This window comes from Stegastes partitus, unplaced genomic scaffold, assembly GCF_000690725.1.
Source record: "Stegastes partitus isolate 25-593 unplaced genomic scaffold, Stegastes_partitus-1.0.2 Scaffold1678, whole genome shotgun sequence".
Classification (NCBI taxonomy): domain Eukaryota; kingdom Metazoa; phylum Chordata; class Actinopteri; family Pomacentridae; genus Stegastes; species Stegastes partitus.
Genome location: NW_007579409.1, coordinates 84558 through 99734, shown reverse-complemented (window position 1 = coordinate 99734; position 15177 = coordinate 84558). Strand labels below are relative to the sequence as shown.

Genomic DNA, 15177 nt, shown 5'->3' with positions numbered 1-15177 from the left:
CAAACAAATGTTGTAAATCGCTACCAGGCTTTCTGATCCACACTTTACACCAGTGGCAGTAGTTCACCAATTAGCGTCGCTGTTTTTCCCAGGCTTCACGTCTTCGGATCACAACCAGCCACGGTGGGTCTTTTATTTTGAAGAACCGGCCGTGTTTTGATAACGGCTGCGGAAGAAGCTGTCATTTACGCTGCTCCAGCCGAGCCGCAGTTTCTCAGCAAAAAACCGACGCGAATCAAACGACAAATGTAACTGCTTCACCCGAGGCCACAATGGGATTTACACTGAGACGCTTTCTTGGTGGTAAACCGTCGAAAGCACCCCTGCTGCTGCCTTTCCTGCTCACGTTGCTGCTCGTCGGGAGCCGAGGCGACAGCAATGCGATGGACAACGTCGCAACTGAGAGGATGGCTGAGGAAAGCCACCGACAGGACAGTGCCAATCTGCTTATATTCATAATGCTCCTGACGCTCACCATTTTAACCATATGGCTCTTCAAACACCGCAGATTTAGGTTCCTGCACGAAACTGGACTGGCCATGATCTATGGTGAGGACGGTACCGTTAGCTAGCAGCTAGTTAACTCAGCGGTAATGCTAGCTGGCTATGAAGCCGTCCGTTAGCGCCTTAAACTTAACCAGTAAGCTAGTTCCACTGGTTATTTTCAGGTGTGGAAGCAGACAAGTGTTCGTGTATAACAGAGTAATAATATTGTCTTAATATAAATAACCTATAGCATATACATTACACGATAATTACATTGGGATTGTCACTATGTGGTCCTTAGATCATCTCATTGTGTCAGCTATTTACCGACAGAATACAGTGCAAGGTAATATTACTAGCAGTTGAAACTGATGGTAAACATAAAAAACTGTTGTTACAGCAACTAGCTACACAGTGTGTAGTGAGATTCTCTGATGGATCAGTTGGCTAAGGAGGAGACACTAAGGTTTAACTTCTTCCCCAGTCGATTATTTAAGGCAATGACTTAAGTTATCTGAACATGTATGTTTAAATATGCAAACGCCCTAATTTGCATGAAATTTCACTACACAAATCTCAATATTGTATGAAGCCACCTTCAATTTTTTTTAAAAAATTTAAATTTAAAATCCATGATCGCCATATTTTTACTAGTTAAATGTTTCTATCAACCATGCTTTGAATAATATATGAACAAGATCCATCAGTAAAAATCTTCAGAATATTGATGGGAGATAGAACCAGAAAGTTTTGTGTCTGTAAGGGCTACTGAAGCAGTGATCTGTGGCTCAGGGTATAGGGAAAATCTAATTCTGAGAAAACTGCCTGAGAAATCTATGCAAATACACAAAGTCTAGTAAAAGAACCACCCAAATGTGTATTTGGGGTGTTTTCTTTCCATTAGTTTTAGAGAAGACATGTTATGGAAGCAAATATCCCATCCATCCATTATCTATACACCGCTTAATCCTTGCTAGGGTCGTGCTGGGGCTGAAGCCTATCCCAGCTGACTCAGGTCGAAGGAAGGGGACACCCTGGACAGGTCGTCAGTCTATTATAGGGCTACACAGAGAGACAAACAACCAAGCACACTCACATTCACACCTACAGACAATATAGAATCACTGAATAAGGGTTAGGATTGGGGTTATGTTTAACCCTCAGCATGTTTTTGGAAGCCGGAGAACCCGGAGAGAACCCACAGGGCACAGGGAGAACATGCCCATGCCAAAATTGATCAGTGCATGTAAAAACAATGTTTTTGCCTGTAGTGTCTTAAAGCCCCTTTTAGTACAATGAACATGCTCCAATTAATATTTGTTTCCTGTAAGGCTCCCATCTAATTAAAATAAGTAGCACAACCAAGTGATTCCATTGTTTTAAATAGAATCTCACCCTAAATCCCTGCACGAAGGATAGTTACTCACTCCAAATCCTTTCCTTCCTTCTTTGCCTTCACTTCCTGTCTTCTCATCCTCCCTAAAGGCCTGTTGGTGGGTGTGATCCTGCGGTTTGGCATCCACGTGCCCCAAAGTATGAGCGACGTGATCCTCAGCTGCGCCGTCAACGCCAGTCCTGCCACTCTGCTGGTCAATGTCAGCGGGCGCTTCTACGAGTACACTCTGAAGGGCGAGGTCAGCCGCGGCAAAGGTCACCAAGTGCAGGACGATGAGATGCTGAGAAAGGCAAGAGGATGAACATACGGGTGGATGAATGGAGGGCGCAAGTGGTTGTTTTTGCTGCATTTTTTTCAACCTAGCATATGAGATTACCAGCTACTAGGTGCTAAATGACAGGAAAAATGTATCCCATAAACTGATCAGTAAATTTTCTTTCAGATGCTGTTGAATTTTGCCTGGGTGACTGTGTAATGTGCACACCTATCTGACGTTCTTGAGGGTCTAGAGAAAGTTGGAAAGGTGTGCCAAGTTCAAACAAGTGTTTTAACTAACTTGCCGTTGTCTTTAGGTAACCTTTGACCCAGAAGTGTTTTTCAACATTTTACTGCCTCCCATCATCTTCCATGCGGGTTACAGTCTGAAAAGGGTAAGATGGTCAAAAAGATTTATTGATGTAACACACAGAAGCAAATATAGATGACATAATTATTAACTTAAAAAGAGGTGTAAAGAACATTTCCATGCAGGGCAGTGAGATGTTTGATATTTCTACATTTGTTTTATCCTATACTGACATAACATTTTTTTATGATTAGAATTAATACATTTCAATAAACCTGTGCCCTTGTCTTTCTCAGAGACATTTTTTCAGAAACATCGGCTCGATCCTGGCTTATGCTTTCATGGGAACAGTTATATCCTGCTTTGTTATTGGGTAAGTCGATTGGTTGTCTCTGAAATCACCCACTATTCCTTACATCCTGCTTAAAGTAAATAACAGAATGAAGATTTTACCAGTTTGTTGAATAACCCAAGTGCTGCCAGTGTCTTACATGTATCCACGTCCCTCTTTCCTCCCAGACTCATCATGTATGGCTTTGTGTCCTTCATGAAAGTCGTGGGCCAGCTTGGAGGAGATTTTTACTTTACCGACTGCCTCTTCTTTGGGGCCATTGTTTCAGCAACAGACCCTGGTAGGTAGTTCCATATCTGCTTCCAGCACCCATATCCATTAACAGACAAGAAGATAGGTGTTTGATTTGCACCGTGCGGGACTGTATGATTTTTTACTTCTGTCTGTGAGTGTGACTATTATGAAAGCAGCATTCTAGTTATGAGACAGTCTGTTTGAGGGCTTTCTGTGCTCCTGTCCTGCTTTACAGTTTTGTGTTTGTCCTATGCTCTTAAGTGTTTTTTCCTCCTCTGTGTCTCAGTGACAGTGCTGGCTATCTTCAATGAGCTAAAAGTAGACGTTGACCTGTATGCTTTACTGTTTGGGGAGAGTGTCCTCAACGATGCTGTGGCCATCGTCCTCTCCTCGTAAGTATCGACTACATGGTGCGGACACATACCTTCACATAGCCTATTCAGCTGCATTTTTCTATGTGTGAGTCACCAGATTAACACAAGCTCATGTTGAGGGATAGGTTCACTGTTTTTCAAGCCTGTCTGAGTTACTAGTTGGTGTAATCTTTCCCTCTGCTCATACTAGTTGTGAAGAGAGTCCTTCCTGTCTTTCTGTGTTGAGCAGAAGTGATAGGGGATAAAGTTCACAGCCCTCTTTGTGCAAAAATGTGCTCTTAAGTTCGGGAAGCTCACGTAAGGCGACAACAGTCAAAGTTAGATAAATCAGCTGGGTGTTTTTAAAAAAAATGAAGTTACTTATTTTTTTGTTTCCCTAGACAATGTGTTTTTGCTAAACTGCTGCTAAAGGAGAGGAAAAAAAAGAGACTGGTAGTTTTAGTTAAACTTTAGGGACCGTGGTTTAGTTCTTGACCTCTTAAATGAGAATACGCATCAGGAAGGAATCTTTTCATGCACAAAGGGAACAATTACAGCAGCCACTAAAGTCTTGAAATCAGTGTAGTTTGTAGTTCTAAGCTAATGACCCGTGCTGTAATGGGGTTAACTATAGCAAACTCAGCCTTTTGTGTTGTATGTTGCACATGACTGGACATTAATCATACTAACATCAATCCCTGTCATTTCACTGCTTGCCTCTCTCCATCCATCTGTGTCATTCATCGCCTGCCTGTACGTATGTATGCAGTGTTCTCCTACGCTTGGAAAAGCAGGCTAGGCAGGGGGCCGGAGCTGTGCGCTCCACGGGAGATGATGGCCCAATCTGGCCCGAGGGGGCGGAGGAATGGCTGGGAGAAAACCAGACATTGACTCCTCGGTGGGTGGGCTGGTTGGATGCATTGCTGCCGTTGTAGCTTTAGAACCTCTCAGCTGATGCAGTGCAGATCTTTTGTTTAGAATGTAGACCACCACCCCAAAGGATAATCGTTGTCCTCCCCTGCACCCCCTGCCACTGCAGCTCTTTCATATCCATTTCTTGTATCATTTTCATTCCTTTTTATGTTCTATAGACCCTGAAAATGATCACAAAATGCATTTTTTTTGTTAAGGTTTTAGTCATTTAGATGTGTAAGAGATTTATGACTGTTGATTATTAAGCAAAGTAGCTCAAGAGATGCAATTAGAATTAAGCATGCAAGACTTCCTCCCTTTTTGACTGTAAAACCCAACTCCAGCTGATGTGTGTTGTCTGTGGGACCATTTTAAAAGGTACTGGAATGACTCTAAAAACATCTAATGCCTCACCTTGGATTTGGGTTGCTGCAGCTTTCATTCAATGCGTGACTTTATCTTGAAACTCTTTCTGTTTCTGTTTTTACCTGAGCATGTGTTTGACCACTTTCCTTTCCTGGATTCTTTGTACGTGATTACTTCCTTTTTTGTGTAAATATCCGTATTTGTATCCATTCTATCTGCCCTTTAGCTCCATTGTGGCGTACCAGCCTGCAGGTGACAACAGCCACAGTTTCGAAGCCATGGCTATGTTGAAATCGTTCGGCATCTTCCTGGGCGTCTTTAGCGGATCTTTTGCTCTTGGAGTTGCTACCGGAGTAATGACTGCTTTCATATCCTTTCACCTGCTGCTTATCATTACATAATGTCTAGATTCATATTAACAGGTGTGCGTAAGAGGAACAGAAGAAAACCACACGGTTCAAAACAGTCGCCCTACTTTTAACTTGCTGTTTAACCACTGTAGCCTGAACTGTATCCGCATTTATTTGCCTTCTTCCCTCTCTTGATTGTCGCACTTTACTGCAGCTTGTCCTTTGCATGTCGTTTGTATTCATACATGTATCTCTGTGGTCACTTGGACTGCAGATTGACTTGATGCGCCACCTCTTGTTTTGCTCCTTAACTTTCATGTTTCCTCACGTGACCAAGTTCACTAAGCTGAGAGACTTCCCCTTGCTGGAGACGGCTCTCTTTTTCCTGATGTCCTGGAGCACCTTTCTGTTGGCTGAGGCCTGCGGCTTCACAGGTACCAGCATCCAGGATTCACAAATGCAGTTTGGACAGCATACGATGTGTGTCAGAAACGTTTCAGGACTGGTGTCACAAAAGATATATTTCAAATACAAACTACAAGTTTTTCCCCTTCGAAGTAATCCCTCTGGAGTCTCGGAGCACAGCCATGTTCTTCTCAGCCAGGAACTGTCAGATGCTCAGGGCATTGTAAGCAGCCACGACTTGTCCTGCCACAACTCTCACTTCTTCTTGCGCACTGAACGAAGCAGGATCTCTTTGTAGACGTGCTGGTTGATCGTCTGAAGGGGGAAACTAGTTTGTGGTTTGGGTTTGAACTATATCTTTTGTGACACCAGTCCCGGAACTTTACACCTCGTAGATTTTAACTTTGTGGTCGACTTTTAATAAAACATACAATTCATTTAATGACAGTTTAGACATTTTAGATTTTTTTCTCTGATAAATATTTACCGTGATCTTTCATCCAGCACCCACATACTTTTAGCTGCAGTAGTGAAACTTCACTTAAAAATGATGACACTGTTCTTAATACACTAACAAAGGATGAATCATCCACACCAGCGCAAATTAAATCATCTAACACGAACCCTCAAGCTACACGACTGCACAGGAATCTGATAATACTGGTTTATCACAGTTTATTGGTCTCAGATCTGTTATTCTTCTCAACAGTAAGAATAGACAAGGACTCGAGCTTTCTTTACTTGCTCACGGAACTAATTTTCTATCCATCCATTGTCACATTGAAGAAAATTGTAATCTGTCTGTCTTTCGGTACTTTTTTATTCTGTCTGTGGCTCTCAAGATAGTTGCTTCTTGGTGAAGAAAGAAAAAATGCTCCAAAGAAAACTTGCTAGTTATTAAACCTGTAGTCACTCACATTTCAACCAGCCCATGTCAGCAGGTTCACCAGATTTACTTCAGCAAAATGCCTTGAAGCCCCACCTGTATATGCTAACTCCATGTGCTTTGAGTGACGCTGATGTGAGATGAATCTTTGTGTGTTTTTCAGGTGTAGTAGCTGTGCTGTTCTGTGGAATCACTCAGGCCCACTACACCTATAACAACCTCTCACCTGAATCACAGGACAGGACCAAACAGGTGAAATGCTTTTAATTTGATCCTGTTGTTCCGACTTCTTTTTAAACTGATTTTGTAAGGACCCAAAGAAACAGAATTTAAAAAAATAAAAAGGCAACACATAGAAAATTCTTAGAAGAGAGGACGTTTCGAAACATCCGTGCTTTTTGGCAGTTGTGCAAACATCAGTTATATTTTTAATAAGTAGCAGAAAGTTCTTAGAAGCTGACATCATTTATACTGTGACGTAGAGCGCAAACACATCGAGATCTGAGTGCAGTTGAACATAGACGTTTTCAATAACGTCAGCTACTGGCAGCACATAGAAGCTAAATATCAGTAGAAATGCGTATTATTTCATGATAGTTTGTGGATGTTAGCACGGCACTGTGTTTCTCATGGGTTGCATAGATTCTGAACGACAAGAAGCTTGTGGTCATATGCTCCAAAAGCAGCAGCGAGATCGAGAGCAAAGATAGACATGTTTCTGTCACAATTCCAAGAAGTGATAAGAGCCCTAAAACCAGCCTGCAATCATTTTATGATATGTTGCTAGATATTGCTGCATGATATGTTCTGTTATTTTGAGGACATCCGCTGATACAGTTCAGATCATCTTTAAAAGTTACTAGGACGCATAGTTTGACGATTTTAAGCATGATAGACGAGCAGTTGCTGACAAAATTAACACCAGTCTTGTCTCTTGTGGAAATACCTTTAGTATGAAACACTAACAAATTCACCACAATTTTGGATGTGACAACATTCTGTCAATATATGCCAGCATCTGACAGAGTATAGCTCAGTTTTAGAAGCTCTGTCTATAGATTTATAGACCAGACCATGAATATTTGTACAGTTACACATCTTTAGTTCTATGAGCTCTGTGCTTCAGCAAATTAAAATCAAAATGATAGAATAAAACTGCATTAAACTGTCAAGTCTCTGCTTTAGTTTGTGTGGGTTAACATCAGTTTAGGAAGAGTATGCAAGAGTTATATGTGACCAATGATGATGTAGTGATCATAACAGGACTCTAAAAAGCAGAAACAGAGAGCTGTTAAACATGGGTAGTTAGATGGAATCAGAAGTTGTTTACATAAATAAAAACACACAGGAAATTAGGAAATGACCTGCTAGAGCAAGGAGCACAAGTGTTGTGAATTCGTGGGAAATCATTTGCCTTTGAAGAAAAAGCCCTTTATGACTCCACAGCAAGAATTATTTGCATAATGTAGGAGTTTATGTTTACTTATCAACAGTTAAATGACTTTTTGATCAGAACCTCTGAGTGCAAACCCAGATGAGACTCATACAGAAAAAGGCCAAGTAGCAGTTAGTAAAAACATACAAAAAGAAAAAAGAACTTCACTGCTGAGAGAAGCAACAGGATGAATAGAGACACTCCTCAAGAGCCAAAAGGTGGCTGTAGTGTAGTAGTGTGTATCAGCCATTTATTTTTCACTGCTAAACTTAGGGCACTGTGTGTTGAATGGACTAGATCCCAAACACAGTTCATTATATTTTAGAATAAATGTACTCAAATGAAAGCTGGCACTTTAATGCAGTGTACATTATTTTTTATTATTTTTGAATGGGCTGAAGCAGAGAGCCGTAAGAAAATAATAATAATAATAAAAAAAACACGTAAGTTTCCAAATATTTCCAGTCTGGACTGAATATGACTGGGCAATAAGAACAACTTAATGATACATTTTTATCAGTGTTTTCTGCCTTTTGGCACTGAAAAGGTTATTTGTGTATATATTATAAACTGTAATAAGCTATTTTCCTGGTTACATTTAAAAGCAACCTGAAATACAACTCACTGTTGGTCACTTTTATTTAAATATCAGTTTTAGCGGAATTCTAGTTCCTCTTAATTATTTTGTCCTCTCATCAAAAGTTTTTAAATGCTTCATGATTAACAGTGTAATAGCAGAAACTGTAAAAAATAGGGGATAAAAAAATAAACAAACTGTGTGCTTGTCTCTTCCCTATCAGCTGTTTGAGCTGCTGAACTTCCTGGCCGAGAACTTCATCTTCTCCTACATGGGCCTGACTCTCTTCTCCTTCCAGTCACACGTCTTCAACCCTTTGTTCATCATTGGAGCCTTTGTATCCTTCACTCTGCTTGGTGTTAATGCACTACACAAACAACTCAAAGTCTTTCTGGTGCATCAGAGGGCTGTACTATGAAGTGAGATTAGTGGGTTATTAAGGTAAGTCAGAGTTTTCAGTGTCACAAAGGTGACTCTCTTTTTACTTGGCGAGATCACCATGGTAACTGATGCTGTGGAGCTAACCTGGTTGGGAGCAGGTTATGTTCAGAGTTTCTGGTTTAAATCGGCTGGAAAGAGAGTCTCCCTTTAACCAAATAATTTACTGACTATTTATGAGCGATACAGATTCTCAGCTGAGGGAATGTGTTTTATCTGCAAACATGCTGAGTTGTGCGTTTCTAACATCACTCAATGAAGCCTTGTAGTTACACAATTGCATGCTGTAAACATTGTGTTGCCATGGGAACCTGACATGTATCTAGTTGGCCATGCAGAAATCACATAAATATGTTTGCAGCTGATAGAACATGGATAAGAAATGGATTAATCTACTGGTATTTATTACAGAGAATATTCAATCAATAACATTAATTTCGCTCTGATTTGGCCAAAAATGAAAATTAATTCCTGCATTATGGGACAGCGTCAGACCTAAATGCACTTTAATTCAAGATCAGGTTTAAATATGTTAAGTTTGAAGTTTAACTTTAACGTGCAGCTGTCAGCTGGAAATAAGCGGCTGCATCTGTAAAATATTACATATTACGCATGCTTAACAGTTTTCTACCAGCATTTCTGCCATTTCTGGCTTTTTACTGTCATATTTTTTTTATATTCCTCATTGTTCTCCATTAAAACAACATGTTGACTGAAGCAGCTGCACAAGATCGATTCATTTTGTGCAGAAGAGTCACATGTTGCGTTCAACGTGCACAGAGTTTGAAGGAGAAAGTCCGAGTTGACAAAGAAAGCTGATAACCACCTTCGTGATATTCATTATCCCTGATTGCGACTTTCGTTTTTGTCGAGCCGGCTTCCACAAAGAAAGCCCGCCTATGTCGAACTTGCTTCGTAGTGCAGCCCTCTGGAGGTGACTGTCTTTGTTTTTGTTCCACATAACCACTTGCTGTTTTTTTCCAGGCCCTTGAGTATTTGCTGTGACAGTCCATTTATTTTCAGTCAGCGTCACACCAAACTGTGGCCTGCTCATGTAAACGCAGTATATTCACCTGCTGCTATGACAGATTTTATTACCCCATCAATAAAAATACGTTGTAAAAAATACAATCATGTCCAGATACTAATAGTACATATGCTACTGCCAGCACCCATATTAATGATTGAAAATGTGTTCACTGCGTTACCATGTCCAGTAATAACAGTACAAGCAAATAGAAATTGAAAGCACATTCAAAAGAAAGATTAGTCAACCATGAGATGGAGTTTCCAAACTGCAGTCTACCCACCACTATTTTCCATTCCAGTCTGCCTGTACCGTATTATGATTATTTCACTGTGTTGCCTCCTTAACCTTTCGGTGTCGTGTAGGTGGCGGTGTTTCTTGGCAGGGCTGCAAACATCTACCCCTTGTCCTTCCTCCTCAACCTGGGCCGCAAAAACAAGATCGGATCCAACTTTCAGCACGTTATGATGTTTGCAGGTACGTAGCGAAGCACTCAGGCACGGACCCAAGACCTGGTTCCATTAAAATAAACTGTCGGGAGAATTGCGCAGGTCCTGTAGTTTAAAAAAAGGCACCAGCCTAGATAATGTGCAGAGACGGTCTCCTTGCAGACCAACAACACTCCTTCTCAGACACTATGAATAACAGCCCCTGCGTCAGTTGACATTTACTGTTGAAATATGCTAATAATAGAAATCCCCGACATGTTTCTGCACGCAGCTGTGTCTTTGTTAGTTCTCTACCTATAACCATGCAGAAAATTCTAAGCGTTCTTTAATGGGTTTAACAAACTTTAAAATACATAACTGATGAGTGTTTTTACATATACCGACAGCCACAGTGCATGAACTTGCCAAAAAATAACTGCAATAGTCTGGAAATTGTTAACCAAAGAACAGCAACATTAAGCTGAGATGAACGTGTTTCGGGGCTTTTCTGGGTTAATGATAAATGGAAAAAATGTGCACTGCCTCATTCTAGGTTTTGCACCTGTTTTTTTTTTCATTTTGATAAAACGCACACACGTACAGTTTTGTTTCCATGACAGTACACTGACTTACATTGAGTTTTCACCCTTGAACGTTTCTGTGTCCTGCAGGTCTGCGTGGGGCGATGACCTTTGCCCTTTCTATCCGAGACACAGCGACTTACGCCCGTCAGATGATGTTTTCAACCACCCTACTGATAGTTTTCTTCACCGTCTGGATCTGTGGAGGTGGCACCATGCCCATGCTGTCCTTTATGAGCATACCGTAAGCATCAGCATCTGCACCTATGCATCTATCTTTCTGTATGAGTTTCATCGCCTCTGTAGAACTTTTTTTAAAAATTGGTGCTGCCTTTTCTGTTTCAGGGTGGGTGTGGACTCTGATCAAGAAAACTCTGTAAGTGATTGGCACCAACGTAAATGTCTTACTTCATTTGATCATGTGTGGTTTTCAAGTGCCTTATTAGTTGCCTTGCCCTATGAACAAATGTATAGTAACTCACTGACAATGTCCTGTTAAGCAGAGTTCAGCTGTGTTGGATGGGTCACAGCGGAGGAACACCAAACACGAGAGCGCCTGGCCATTCAGGATCTGGTATAACTTTGACCGCAAGTATCCTTGAAGCTACGGGTTGCTCTCTGTTATCATGCCTTTCGAAATGTAGCTGCTTAGTTCAGTTTTAAACAAAAGAGGGTGCTATTTACACACTATACGACTGTATTTCTGTACAGGAGGGTAAAGGATACAGCACTTAAGTTTTTATTTTTTTATTTTAAAGCCATACAAATTTAGCTGAAAAGATCTTTTAGTACTGTTTAGTAAACATGTTTAGGTTACATGTGATAAAGTTCACACACTATTTTCCAAAAACATCTAATATTCTTTCAGTTGTTGTAGGTGATTTGTTGTTCCAGGTAGATTTGACTGCTGACTGACCGGGTAAGTGCATTGAAATGGTTTAGTCCTTGACAGACGCTTGTTCACCAGCTACCTGAAACCCCTGCTGACCCACAGTGGCCCTCCTCTCACTGCTACTCTGCCTGCCTGTTGTGGACCACTGGCACGATGCCTCACCAGCCCACAGGCCTATGAGGTTTGGATGTCATTTATTAAAGTGACACATCAATTAAAGCCCAATCAGTGACTTCTTGACTTCAGATATGTACAGATACTATTGATGTAATTCTTGAAATTGACATTTTTGTATTCCCTTGTTCAGTCTCACCTTAATTATGTAAGTGTTCAAAACACATTTGAAAGTTAAGATTTAGTGTCTAGTGGTATTTCATGTGCTGAAAGAGCAATTGAGGAGTCTTATACATGTTTCTGGAGGGGCTCCCTTTCCATTTGGACTGTGCTTTTATGGGGGGTAGCAGATCTTTTTTGCGTTTGTCTACACATTTTCATTCGCTTGCTTTCCTCCCTTTCCCTCTCCACTCACCAGAACGAAGGCCAGCTCCACGACGACGACTCCGACTTCATCCTGAACGACGCCAGCGTGAGCTCCATGTACGCAGACGTCACCGTCAGCACGGACGCATCCGGATCGCGCACCGTCAACCCCAAGCGCTCCTCCGCCGCCAGCACCGGGGGAGGCCCGTTCGACGAAGGTCTGGATCACGAGCTGGCCACAGCGGAACACGAAGTGGCGATCCGGGGCACTCGCCTGGTCCTGCCCATGGACGACCCCGTGGAGCCCCCGACCACCGTCACCCTGCCGCCGCCGCCATCCCCGCCGCGCTCCGAACCTCGCAGGCACAGACTGTGAGAAAGATCGCACCGTCAGGATGCGGTTCGTTGTTTTCAGCTACAAAAATCACACACGATCCGAAGTTGATGTTTCAAGCAAAAGGAATCTTTTATTTAACGTGTTTTTGATCAAAACAACAAACTGCTTGTGTTGTATGAGTCCTATTTACGTCTCATGTTAAGGGGACCACTTCTCTGTCTAACATGCAGTTTTAAAATTGTTTCTGCTTTCACAAACTTGAGATGTGATTGAATTAACCCCCCCCTGTTGGGGTGGACTATTGTAACTTTGAATGTGAATGCACTACATAGAAGTTGAGGTACTTCAAGTCATGAACATCTCAAGTTTAGATGTTACTTAGAATCATATGAGATGCACATTTAGCCACTACAAAGGAGGCTAAGAGTGGGGCTGTCGTCTTCTCTCCTACGTTTGTACTACTGTGGTGATATGCCAGTGCTCTTTAAAAGCCCCAGGTCTTGCAAGGTGCGTGGGTCGACCCATAAGACAGCTGTATATGCAGTTTACCTTTCTCTCTGTGGTGGTGAAGTTCCTACTGGTGACAGTTTCTGTATTTGTCCAGCTTCCTTCAGGTACTGAAGATCACAATCACCCCGAACACTCCGCTCTTGTAACACTCAGTGCTGTTTAGGAGCATTTACGCTACATTTACGTGACTAACTTCACTAACATAGATTGCTATCTTTCTCTCCATCCCCATTTGTTTGCCTCCCTCTCAGAGTTCATTAGTGCAGGAGGTTCAAGGAGGGCTTGTGATTATCAAAGGAGGGAGCAAACGGACAGACGGTGACATTTACTGTGGGAGTGGTATACATATAAGATTATCGGTAGATACTGATAGGTCAAAAGAACAACACCATAAAAACTCACAGCGCGCGGGAGCCAGTCTACACTGATTTTAGCACTGCCCCACCCCTTCTCAGTCTTTTTACTCATTGATTTATTTATTAAACAAAAAAAAAAAGAGAAAAGATTTATTTATGCAATGATTTCTTTCGTTTATTTATTATTTATTTATTGTCGTGTAGTGTGGCGTTCATGACTGCGCAGTGGTGAAAGAGTGTTGTTGTTTTTCATCAAGAAGAACAAAGCACTATGAATTTTTCCCCACAAGGTACATTGTACAGTCAGAAAGTCACAGTGGAGGTGGATATTCATTCAAGGAGTTTGTGTGCATGTTCAAAAAAACAAAAACAAAACAAATATCTCCTTCCCGTACTGTAGCAGATGCTTCTACTTTACAGTTGGAAACTAGAGCTTCCCTGTGTGTATTTTACTGTAACTGTAAGTATGTATGTGTGTGTGTGTGTGTGTGTGTGTGTGTGGCTGATCTGGCCATAATGTGGTTATTAGGGCTAATGTTTGTTTCCAGGTTTTCTGCCACCATCTGGTTGAATCTTCTTTCTTAAAAAAAAAAACAACCTAAAAGTAACTGCCGTGTCTTTGTGATGTCCTATCATCAAAGATAACTGAGGGCTGGCTGAACTGTTTTGAATTAAAGTGCCTATTCAGAAACTCGACTACTTAATGTAGATTTGTACATATTTTGATTTGCTAATGTGCAGTAAGACATCTTTTTGGTTTTTATATGACTTTAAACCTTTTCAGTGATGTTGAATCTTTCCCAGTGCTCCCACTATAAATAGGCCACGAGGTGACTGCTTGTGGTGTAACTATCTGTGCATTCAGTGGTGGAGAACCCAAAAGAGTGCAAACTTTAAATATTGTGCATCATAGAAAACAACACTAAACAGTTTGTGAGCAGTGTACTTCTACTTTATCAAAAGGTATATGTGTAATATTTCAAAATAAAATAATACTTAGGAGCTGAATATCAATTTGAGAGTCGAGGAAAAGGTACCAGGAGGATGTCTCTGACGTTTTACTGATTCTGTGTTGTGCACTTTTTTTTGGAAACTGACCTCAGTGAGAGATACTTTGCACTTAGATATCTCCTTTGTTAACTGAGACCCTTGTTTGTCTTGATTTCTGCTGAGCAGGCCTGTCTAATACAGTAATTTTTATGACTGAGTTGAAAGTTACTTTCTGGTCAACAATGATATCATCATATATGAAAATGTTTTTAATTGTGTCAAGCTGCACATGTGTTGTCTTTTTGATCTTTAAGCAGTATTCTTAATATGAGGGTTGAGGGTTTTTTTTTTTTTGTTTTTTTTTTTGCATATTCATCCAGAGATGTGGACATGCATCTGTGTCCTTTGATTTTCCATTTCTGGATTAATTGTATTTGAACAATGAAACCAAACCCATACTTCTATTTCTATGAGAATTCTGAAGAAACTGTTGTAATCTTATAATAGCAACCACATCTAACACTAAAGATCTGAAAATGTTTCATGATGTTTCTGCCGTTTGTGGAAACTGTATTTGTGAAAAGTACACCTGCAATAGGTCCGTAAGTGAATGTTTTTAAAATGTTGAAGGGGGAAATAATCTCTGATGATATCGATTTTTTTGTTTGTTTTTCCCCTGTGTAGTTCTGAAGTTTAACAGTGTGTCTTCAGTCTGACATCTTGCGAGTGTACTGAAAGAAAAAATAAAAACACCTTTTGAAATTGACACAGACTTGTTCTTTGTAATGCTTTTTCACACACATTTTTGATGGATAAAATGT

General features: G+C 40.9%; 1 protein-coding gene across 1 annotated transcript; it reads left to right on the top strand.

Annotated features, from left to right (window-relative positions):
• Window positions 1-185: 185 nt before the first annotated feature.
• LOC103371982 (sodium/hydrogen exchanger 6-like) lies at window positions 186-15122 on the top strand. The gene is made up of 16 exons (XM_008301487.1): window positions 186-549; window positions 1972-2171; window positions 2455-2532; window positions 2744-2820; window positions 2967-3079; window positions 3320-3425; window positions 4891-5032; window positions 5343-5448; window positions 6469-6557; window positions 8541-8654; window positions 10148-10259; window positions 10882-11035; window positions 11137-11167; window positions 11295-11383; window positions 11759-11864; window positions 12216-15122. Exons 1-16 carry the CDS (start codon window positions 273-275, stop codon window positions 12537-12539), a joined length of 2118 nt encoding a protein of 705 aa, XP_008299709.1. The 5' UTR covers window positions 186-272; the 3' UTR covers window positions 12540-15122.
• Window positions 15123-15177: the final 55 nt, after the last annotated feature.

Bases quoted from the DNA above. Each gene is read 5' to 3' on its own strand.
- LOC103371982 (XM_008301487.1), top strand. From the start codon at position 273: ATGGGATTTACACTGAGACGCTTTCTTGGTGGTAAACCGTCGAAAGCA. The intron at 550-1,971 runs GTGAGGACGGTA...TCCTCCCTAAAG, and splicing joins TGGACTGGCCATGATCTATG to GCCTGTTGGTGGGTGTGATC. The intron at 10,260-10,881 runs GTACGTAGCGAA...TGTGTCCTGCAG, and splicing joins GCACGTTATGATGTTTGCAG to GTCTGCGTGGGGCGATGACC.